This window comes from Diadema setosum, chromosome 8, assembly GCF_964275005.1.
Source record: "Diadema setosum chromosome 8, eeDiaSeto1, whole genome shotgun sequence".
Lineage (NCBI taxonomy): Eukaryota > Metazoa > Echinodermata > Echinoidea > Diadematoida > Diadematidae > Diadema > Diadema setosum.
The window spans coordinates 9430164-9441807 of record NC_092692.1 but is presented as its reverse complement, the minus strand read 5'-3'; the positions used below and the strand labels follow the sequence as shown (position 1 = coordinate 9441807).

General features: G+C 40.3%; 1 protein-coding gene across 1 annotated transcript; it reads right to left on the bottom strand.

Moving 5' to 3' along the window:
* Positions 1 to 780: 780 nt before the first annotated feature.
* LOC140231954 (uncharacterized) lies at positions 781 to 4085 on the bottom strand. The gene has a single exon (XM_072312102.1). It carries the CDS (start codon positions 3985 to 3987, stop codon positions 1834 to 1836), a length of 2154 nt encoding a protein of 717 aa, XP_072168203.1. The 5' UTR covers positions 3988 to 4085; the 3' UTR covers positions 781 to 1833.
* Positions 4086 to 11644: the final 7559 nt, after the last annotated feature.

The following is an 11644-nucleotide window of genomic DNA, read 5'->3' as shown; positions in this document are numbered from 1 at the left end:
CATTTTGTGTGGGTGAACATTTGCATTTGATGGTCATATAAAAAAGTATAAATATCACATTCCATTCATCGAAAACAAAAAGTTAAGGTGAGACAAAAGCCTGGTAAAATATGACCAAAAAAAAGAAGATATTTTTGACAGACCGCAATCACAGCAAATATTGAATATGCAAGTGGACAGACAAAGGGTTTTCCTGGGCAGCCGCCACTGGGTATTTTACAAATACAAAATGTACTGTGACGTATATGTATTGCGTATTTGCAACCTCTATTCTTGAGACACTCTAGTAAAATGTCATGCCATTTCGTAAGTCTCAGTTTAAGTGACAACCTGCACTATCGGTCACCAATACATCATGTACATCGGTCTGTCGTGAATACCCATTGACACGTCTTCCCAGTTTAGTACTTGTTTATCAAGACAAAACATCGGGGTGTTGCAGGTACCCATATTTTTGTTTTGTGAACTGCAGTCATTCTCAGTAGAAGGGTCATCACCATGAATGCATACTGGAACAGACACAAAAGTATGTAGTACAGTGACAATATAAAGAATACATTTGATTTGACACCTGTTGCCTGCTTCTCTTCAGAAAACGCAATCGAAACTTACCAATGATACGCCCAAAGAAAGAAAAAAGAAAGAACGAAAGGAGAAAATTATGAAAGAAATAAAGGAGGAAAGAAAAGAATGTAAAGAATGGTAGGAAAAATGACCATCGGGACTTACAGGAAACAAAGTGTTACTCATGTAAATTTTTGAATCCCTTTACAAGATTGTTTGTGTATACAATATGCCATACACTCTCGATTAACAGGGTAATTTCAATGGAGATACACTAAGTAGTTTATTTTGCATAATTTGTTCGAAGAGATTTTACTTCATCACACGGCCTTTTTTTCACTTCGGTTTTGAAGGTTGTAGTGTTGTGCTTTTCTTAAAGTAAGAAATAAAAAAAAAACTAAGGTGTACAATGAGTCAGTAAACAGTCGTTTACCAGTCAAAGCCCTATAGTTAATGATGATCATTCTCCCATTTCAAACCGCTCTTCCAACAGCCATTTTGAAGTCACTTGTTTCGAAGAATAAAAGACTCAAAATATGTGTAACTACGCTAGAGCAATTTTGAAGAATACAAATATGCAAAGAACATTTTATAGTTCAAATATTACATCCTGATTGGCATCATGTAGATTCATATTAGATATACTAATTACGACCTACGACCACGAATTATTCACGACCATTGCAACGAACTCCGCAGAGTCTGAGTTTAGTGATAGTCATCTCATTCTTTGATATCAGATAACGTAACGGCTGGCAAATTAACAAATCCCCCACCGAAACGTGACATTGAACGTACACAATCTCAACTCTTCATATCTATAAAGCTTCTTAAATAATAGCTGGACATGTACCATTGTTACAACGCAGTCGCGAACATGCAGCCAAATGCACCATATATGTGACGATATAAGGACACAACAACTCTTGATAATATTTATGTAATTATTCCTTGATCTAATTGTTTTCAAACATAATATATAGAGATGGGGAAGACGGATTTAAATCAATATACAATGTAGTCACTGGCATGGTCTTTGGGTCGACATTTTCAATACCCGTGTCAATGTTCGACATCACTGTTCAAAACCAGTCATCTGCACCTGTGCTTTATCTTAGTATTCATAATGCACGGATTCAGTCGCGCTTATCCCCCTTCCCTGGTGACTGCGATTCGAAGATAAACACATTTCAGACGACCAAATGATGTTCTGCGATATTTTTAGACCATGCAAAAATCAGCAGAAATTCTTCCGAACAGATTCCACTGTTATGAATTAGCGTAATGTGGGAGAAGTTCATCTAGCTCGTGCATGCGAGGCGTGTTAGAAACGGACGTTTGGTAGTCGTTGCCCGTTGCCAGGGGAACGTGTTGCTGCTTGATGCAGTCCAACTCCTCGTATTTCATGTCTCCACACTCCTCCTCACCGCTCGCTTCACTAGGCGTGCTCGCCAGGCTCTGGGGAACGAATCCCCCTTGTGGTCCCGGCACCATCACGGGAGCGGATGTCTGCAACGATCTGGCAATACCATGGCCATTAGGAACAGCATTGGTAACACCATTGGAGGAGGGAGGATTGCGGCTTCTTGTCACTCCGGTGTGCCCAACCATCGACTCATAGGTAGTTGCAGGTTTGGAGGCCCCGTTTGACATTGTCATGCGAACATCCATCGTCGTATTCACTTGAGTGTCGCTCTGAGCTTCTTTCTGAGAGGGCTGCATCGGTAACGCACGCTGAACCGGGCTTGGAATCACATTTTCGGCGCGAACTTGATTTCTGTGGGACACACCATTGCTGCTTGCTCGAAATGTAATTTGAGACGTAGTGGTTGCACCTGCAAAACGCGATCGATTCTTTTTCCTCCTCTGAGTGACGATGAGGAGAACGACTATGATCAGAGCTAGCCAACCTACCGCAGCTAAAACCAGGACCCCGATAACGAACGACTGGTTGTGCAGAACTGAGTTTCCACCTGGCTGGCTGATTCCAATAGCGGTATCAGCACCGTTCACCGTTTGACATCCCATCTCCGTAGACACCGATATGGTGGTTGTCGACTCTTTTCCAGGGATGTTGATGAAAGCCATCTCCTCTACGACCACAGAAGCTCGGCACGTCACCCTGGCTCCATCATCTGCTTGTTCTATGTCATCGACACGGAGAGTGTTCCCCTCCATCGAAAATCTAGAATCCGATGACGTCACATCTACGGGAACGTCATTGAACCTCCAGCTAATACTGACTCTTGCGTGAGAAGAAGCATGAACGGCTGTCAGGCTGTGACTGCAGAAAAACGTCACGCTTTGACCTGGAGCAACTGATGGGACTTCGGGCCAGATAGAAACGACGAGAGACCCTTCGTTGTTCACGTAATTAGTGACCAATGACGGTAACGTTGCCACCCCAACGGATCCGTCGCCATTGCTGTAAACAGTCATCTGAGTTTCGCCGGCGCCAAAGACATTCTCCGCACGGCAAACGAGTTGAGTCCCATTATCGGCAACCGGAACGGGACCGACTTTCATCACACCGTAACCGGGAAACTCCAGCCGGAAGTCGTTTGGAGTCGAAGTAGGTGTTTCGAGATTACACGATAAATCGGACACAAACGGCGGGCTAGAGTGAGCAAAGGCGTAATACGTAATCTCTTGATTGGTACTTTCTCCTACCATTCTGAGTATCATGACGTATGGTAAGCTGAATCGACAGATTTGAGTCTCCTGAATGCCGAGATTGTCATCATACGACACGCGACACTCGAACTGACTCGAAAATTCCGAAGGATCTGCTGTGTATGAAGACACTGTGTTAACTGTTTCCTTTACTCCATCGGCGACTTTGTTGTTGTCTTTATACCACTGCACCACCACGTCTGGGGTTGTATTCTCGGACTCACAACGCAGTTTCAGGGTACCCCCAAGGGGCGTGGCCGTGCAGAGAGGAAAGTGGTCTGCCGGAGGATACTTCACCGTCAGTTGCACAGGGAGAGACTGCATTAACTTCGAACCCTGCCCATCATACACCACGCAGTAATATTCCCCCTGGTCAGACCTGGTCGTAGATCGAATCTTGAGCTGCTGGTTGACTCTGTCGTAGCCACTCAGTGCGCCTACGAGAGTGAATCGATCCACATCGGCAGGGTCAGTTAGCAAATACCTGGGCCCGCCTTCTCTGGTCCATGAGGCCACCAGCTGCTGGTTGGACGAAAACTGCGGGTAGCGAAACCACTCTATCATCCCACCGGTTGTGAAGATATTCGAATCGGAGAGTTGGTTGCTGTAGCAAGTGAAGGTGTTTGCAGTACCCTGGCTGACAGTTCTTGAGTTAACATTGAGATAAAGTTCGTTTGCCGCTGATACGTGAGCTATGATTAGCGATGAGAATATCAGGAGAGAAAACATGATTGAAGCTGGATAATTCATCGTAGCTCTTCTGTACCATCAATTCCTCAAAAAGAGTATAATGTCAATACAGCCTTTGCCCGGAAGGGAAAGACCATCAGCCAAAGCTTCGTGGAACCTAGGTTTGTCTTGGGTTTACCGTGAGTACCAGCAGAGCTCTTCGTTGTGTTCCTGTCACCTGCATCGAGTGAGCTAATGAGTGATTATTGACCGGGAACCCACTAAAAAACACGATATCACTAGTGCCGAGTTCGAGGGTACTGCAGTTATGATATTTGATACTATGTACTCCTACGCACCACCAACGGAGCACAGGCGTCGTGATCGGGCATGCGCACTACATGCTGCGTCGCTGACGAATAGAATAGCCGGTTCATACATTCGCACACACCCTTCACAATAATGAAGAGGATACGGAAGAACTAGATAATTGGCAACTCCTTCCAGTTCTCTCTTCTGTATGTGAAACGCCAGTTTCATGTTTGCAACTCCGCCTGCGCACGTTATTATTAGTCCACTGTAAACTTTAAAATTGACGTTAAGAGTGTCGTTTAAGAATAAAAATAGTCATTCACTTTTTCGCCATTAGTAGCTGGATGCAGCAGTTTTAACTGGTATCGAAGATATTGTATTTTTTCGAAGCTATTTTAACATGGTCCAGTTTTTGCAACTGAATACAACTTACAACTTAGAGATGAATTTAATAAAGGCTTCACAGTGGCATTCTATTTGTGCCGAAATATGAATGTTTTCTTACATTTTTTTTTCTATTTACTTTTCTGGAGATGAGATCGTCGTATGAACATTGATGTTCCCAAATCAGATGCTATCTTTAGTTTTTCATGTGTGTGTGTGTGTGTGTGTGTGTGTGTGTGTGTGTAGGAGTTGTTTCTTTGTTCTATTGTTATTGCTTTTTTTTTTCTAGAAGTGGTATAACTTGACCGGCTAGGAATGCATGAGAACATCAATCATGTAAGAATTACAGATTTGGTATACTCTTGCAATGCCTTGGTCTAAAAAAGCATACACGGACAACAATTAAGATCGTACAATAAAATTAGGCGTTTAGTTTGTTTCTGGGTAGCATACATATCACAAAGAGAGAGATGAAGAGAGAGAGAGGGAGAGAGAGGGATGTGAAAGAGAAATTGAAAGAGATAGAAGAAAGAGAGTGTGTGAGTAAAACCGGAAGAGGAGGGACAGAGGTCAAAAAAAAAAATCTTAAAACGAGCAAAAATAGCTAACGTCACATCGTCCCTACTTGGAGAAAAGAGGGGGCCGAGAACTTGCGTTGGAAATGGATGCTAACTTCTATCACGACTGGTACATACTCCTGTACTGCGAAGGCAAATCGATAGATCTAGCAGACCGTCACAGTAAAATTAATCGTTGTATACGGACGCAAGAGGGCTCCCGACTTATAGTTCGTATGAAAGGAAAGCCAATCGTGAGAAAATCGCCTCTATAGGAGACCTCCAGATGTTTTTCAGATTTCGACATTTGAACAACAATAAATTACCTATACTGAGTACAGAGTTTCAGAATTTATAGTGATTGGGATGAGGAATAAGAATGTATTCAAAATTTATAACAAATTGCAATGAACAAGGATGATGACATGGCAGCCTCACCATGAGACTGCATTAGTTGGGGCTCAAGACACAGAACAAAAGAAGAAGGTATGCATACATTCTACACAGGTAAACTTGTCAATCAAGCGATATTGTAATGGAATTACACTGCTACATATCTGAAATACGTGAGGCTCCTATGTCACCAGCACTGTTCAGTGTAATTCGTTTAAGATTTTTCAGATTAATGGTTTCTCTGCTCAAAGACCACAATAAATTCCACAAATCTATGGAGCAGTCGATTTATGCACTACATGAAGTGAAATTATGAAAATCGTCTGGAATGCCCCTTTAACTCTCCCTCCTTCTCTTAGCATTGTCCTTCCCTTCGCCATTAGACATAATACATGTATACTTTTTCCTCCAATGTTGTTTTTGTTTTTGTTTTTGTTTCATAGAATGTTTTGTTTTGTTTCATAGAATGGGCTTTAGAATCTCTGCAATCTGATTGGTCAATTATCATGCATTGATTTTTACTGATCTACACTAAGCCATGCGTCCGGTAAAATCTGAACGTATGACCATGGCAATTTGGGTCCGGTAAAATCCGAAAGCATGGATCAAACCTTGTATTTGTAAGTGTACTGGACGCGTGATGAGGGAAAAAAGTTGCATTTCATGAATCTACGGGTCCATTTTATAAAACGAATGATGCACATGCCTATTTCGTGGATCAGTAAGAATTGGATGCCCTAGTTTAGCTTTGAAAACAGTCTAAAATCCACTCGCTGCGCTCGTGGGTTTAAACAGTTCCAGAGTTAAACTCGCGCATCCAATTCTCCCAGATCCATTTTGCCCTGTGCATCAGATCATGTTTGTTTGTTTGTTTGTTTTGACAGTGAGTTCGTTTAGTGTTAGAACAGGATATGATACAGTTGTAGCTACATTTCCAACCGCTTGGTCTCGGCACTCTGCGAAAAAGTGTGTGCTTGTTCTCTCAGTCCTCGCTGACTGATGCTCCTCCGTTTTGTTCTTTCCATTCCTCTCTACACCCGTTCCCTTCCCTCACTTATTCACTCATATTTCGTGAAAGCAGGGGGATGGGACTCCCTAGTGTGGTTTTACGTGAGCTCCTACTATATTCGTGGTTTTGATATTTGTGATTATACCTATACTTCATAAAATTATGATTACATAAACAGAGTTCCCCGAATGTGTTTTTTTTTTTTATATACAAAACATGTCAACTTTCTTACACATCCTCGAAAGAACATAAAATACTCCATGGAGGATATGTCAGAATGTTGAAATGAAACTGTGTCATGATTGCGTGACATTCCGCGAACAAGCAAACACTCAGGCGAAAGCAAAGGATGGCAGGCGACACGCACGAAGCATCGTAGAGGGCGTTTGTTCACGGCGTGTATCAATTCGGATGGATCATCGTTTGCCACTTTTGCAGCAAAGCTTGATTGTAGCATGGATGTAGAAAGCTACCTCCATCATTGTAGTCACGCAACAAACGAGTAGAATGGTGACAACTGCACTCGGAATGCAAGTGCTACAAATGTGCTGGAGCAGTTGTTGAAGGGAGTCGAAAGGATATTATTTTTAGAGACACGCCCAAAGCCGATTCGTCATCAGAGGTTGATACAGTGCGTTGTTACAAATCTAATCATTATTGTCAGTATCGTTACCTTTTTAACTTTTTTTTTTCGTTTGTACATATTGTTTTGTATCTGCTTGTATCATATCACTGCACATCATTTTATCTAGAGCATGCCTAATAAAAGGTGGATGCAACCTTTTACTAGACCCTCTTTACTTTTGGATATTTTCAGCCATTTCAAAACCAATTTTCATCAAATAAACTTTGAATTCCTTTTAGAATTGTGTGCTTTTTCATACTCCATAGATCTATGTTGTTTCTCTATCTCGTTGTAAAGTTGGAAACGTGAGTTCCTCATTTCAGCCAAAAATATACCATCCCTCTAGGGGATAATTTCACGGATCACGTGATCAATTTTCGAGGGATGCGAATATCGAAAAAATGACAAACGTCAATATCCGTATGCTCGTCTGCAAATGATCGTCAAACCGACGCGCGGGAGGGGGGGGGGGTGGTTCGGCGGCGTCGCCACATTACAATGATTCGCGGGCGTCGAAAATTCAATTTACGTAATGATTCAGACTAGAAAATACACCAAAATTAGTTTGGAGTACTCCATATATGTGACAATTAAAATAATGTATGAGGGAACCTATTGTACAGAAAGACAGAAGCTTGTGCAGGTAGGTCCTTGAAAATGAAGTCGGTACACAAACACACACTTACACCACCACCACAACAACAACAACAACAACAACAAATGTGTTTGCACAAACTAACAATGCAGGAAAAATAAGAGAGAAAGGAAAAAAAGAGGAGAAGACGAAAAAGTAGAGAACAACTTTTACTTTGACTCAAGACAGCTACCAACTCCCTTGGAAACATTTTTGTCCCTGATTATTGGAACATTTACGTTATTCGCATTAAGGACCCGGTTCGGATTACTAGTAGTCGAGAATCTCCGTAACAAAATGTGAACAGCTTTATTACTGAGCTCTACATATGTCAGTATTCACACAGCCGAAGATTCTTGACTGGAGTCGACCGTTACCAAGGAGCTTACGCTGTAATCGGTGCACGTACTGTATACGCCGTTATCTTCGCGTACAGATATTTTCGCGAATGACGAGGTCATAGACATTTTCGCGAGATGTTGTTTTCGCGAATCGACGCCGACGCTTACGTTAATGCTCTATTAACCAAACGCATGGAGACAATTTCGCGTGTTGTTAAATTCGCGATCCAACTGCAATTCGCGAAATTCGCGAAAATTAAACCCTCCCGAAAATAATTCGCTGCCTGGCGCTGTTCGTGGTTTTCGAGTACACCCCGGTAGGCAGCATCCACGAATCCCCACGCTACGGAGAGGGGGCGTTTCACACACAAATTAAGTCGATCTTAACTGTGAAGTTCAACTTAAGATTATGGCAGGCTGTGTGTGACTTCAGTAGTACTCGAACTTTCATATAAATATGAAAAACACTTTGGAGACTTTCATATACAGGCATTAATTAACAAAATAAAGTGAGGGACAAAGGTTTTTTTTTTCTTTCAATTTTTGATAACAATTTGAAGAGGAATCTCTAAACGTAAGATAAAGATAAAGATAAAGATGAAGACGAAATCTGAAAACATAAGATAAAACTGAAAAGAGAAGCCAACGGCATACCATAAATATAAGTCCCGCTTGATTGTGGGTGCACATTCGCAGAAATACATGCCGAATGATGGACTCTGCAATTTTGATGACATTCGCGTCCTTCGCAAAGCGTTCTCAGTGAAATAATTTAGTATCTATTATTTCATTTTGAATTGTTTATGATATTTTGGGGGTATGTACAACCGGGGACGGATCCAGGAATTTAGTTAAGGGAAGGCGCCTTTACAAAATTACAGGGGGCGACTCTCCCCCCCCCCCCATTTTTTCTTTTTATTTCTTTTGTTTTAACAAACAATAAAAAGGGGAGCGCGCCCAGTGCGTCCCACCCCCCTGAATCCGCCACTGGTGCAACATAACAAGCCTGAAGCTTTCTACGAATATACCATTTTTTGATCACTACGCACAGAGAACTATGTTATTGAGCTTGTGTTCTGTAAGTACCTATACTATCTGTTTCCCCATGCTGTTATTGTTTCTTTCTCGCAATCTCGCCTTGTTTCGCCAATGTTTTAATTGCTTTATATCTATACTTTGGTAGGCCTTTATAATTTGCTCAAATCGGGAATAAAAATTGAAATTGAATTAAATCAGCCCTTTAAACCGAAAATGAAGTAAGGTTCGTTATACCGCAGCTTCGTTCGATTCTGCAACACACAAATTCCATGAGGGCCCACCTACATGTTCACTGATCCGAAAATGAAATTGTTTATCTAATTACAGTGTATTTGTGGCTATATTCCAAATAAAGTTTCGTTAGTCCTAAAATGAAACGAAGTTCGTTATTCCCAAATTGAATAAAGATTTTAAAAATGCGTAAGTTTTGAAACTTCGAAATTATACGAACCTTGTTTTTCTTTCGGATTAACGAACCTTTGGAATAACAAATTGTACATATATATATATATATATATATATATATATATATATATATATATATATACATTAATTTTGGGAGTAACGAACCATCGGAATGTGAACATTATTCCACATTTGAATTAACGAACCCTCGGAAAAACGAACGTCATTTCATTTTCGGATTAATGAACCTTCGGAACAATAACTGTAGCCAACACATTCACGCACACACAAAGAGACAAACAAAATAAAAACTTAAACTTAAAATTTACCCCGATGCAACTTCCAATAAGTGCCTTTTCTGTTTTTACACTCAGTTCGGTACTTCCTTGGTTAGATTTAAATGATTGTTCCACTCCTAAAAACATGTTCTGAAAAGTAATATGCCATGAAGAATTAGAATAGCAATTCGAAATCATTGTTTCCATGGTCCCTTATCTGTTAAATGCAACAAGACAAAGAGGTATCTAAAAGAACAAAAACCAATCAAAACACATCACATCGATTTCTGATTATCATTTTGACAAAGATATTCAATTAGCGACACTGGGCAAAAACACACACACAAAAAAAAACAAACATTATAATAATCTTGGCTCAACCATGAGTTCCCCCCCCCCCCAAGCTTTAAGACCTATGGAGCGCCCTCTCGTGTTCTACAGCGAAAAGAAAGGATTGAGAGAAAGAGGGAGAGGATAGAGAAAACAAGGATAGAGATAAACATACTCACACACGCACACACAAATAGTAATAAATGTACATAATAATCATATGTCGTAGACGTGTATTAAACAAAGTAGTACTGTACCGAATGTCCCAAAAATTACAACGGTACATTCCGCAACGGTAACTTAAAAAATAGTAAATCAATCCAAATACAGTTTCAGGGTATGAAACTATAACTCATTGCCCACATCTTATAGAAAACCCCATTCGATTTGCTTCAGTGGTCAAAGAGAAATGAGGAATTTTGTAGAGCATGTCAGGAATATCTTCCCTCCAAGTTCTGTCTATTGTGTTCACACATTAATATGCAGTTCCATGAGCATCCAAGTGCTAAACTCGGAAGAATCAGACTCATGACATGCTTTACATCAATCCACATTTCTCTGTGACCGCTTAACCAAATAACCAAATTGAAGGGTTTTTTTTTTCAGCAAACAGAGTTAAGATGTTATATCTTAAGACCCTGAAGAAGCATTTAGACGGTTTAATCATATTGGGTACTATCAATACGAAAATTAAATTGTAACTTTTTTTTTTTTGACATACTGTACTACTGTACTAGTACAGCGTATACTCTATTTGAATTTTATATACGCGCAACTTCGCCAGCCTATGACGAGCCGTTTCATAAACACATTAAAAATATGGGGTTATTTGTTTGATTTTCATTTCCCGGTTCTCATTTTATTACGTTTACAAGGTATGCGCCTGAATTGTTATCCGCCCCATTTCAAAGCACTGTTATAATGAGGAAGTACAATAAATTACGCTCTACATCTTAGTTGGAAACTCTCAGAAGTGCGGCAAAACCACAGAAATTGAGATCTCATGGTTTTAGACAAGCATCGAAAACCTGAGGTGTCTAGTTATGTTTATCAATACATTCTATTCAAATAGTTTTGATATTGTTACTAGTATCGTTTTCATTTTTATTTTTTTTTTTGGGCAGAAAGCTTCATTATTACTGTGAACACACTCAATATATCGGCCATGAGCACTCACATGAAAACAAAGTACGGAAATGAGAGAAATTTGACGCTTAAACATAGCTTTATGAGTCTGTATCATTATCATGAATAAATCATAATACAGGTTCTGACTTTGGATCACAAGGAATGCGAAATATGCATGAGGGCCAATTAAAAACAATGTAAAGCAAGGAAAGGATTCACTGAGAATACAGAAGAATTAGAATTTGTAAAAATGCGTCGGTCACTGCCATTTCGACTTTAAAACAAGTATTGACAGTAAATTGTT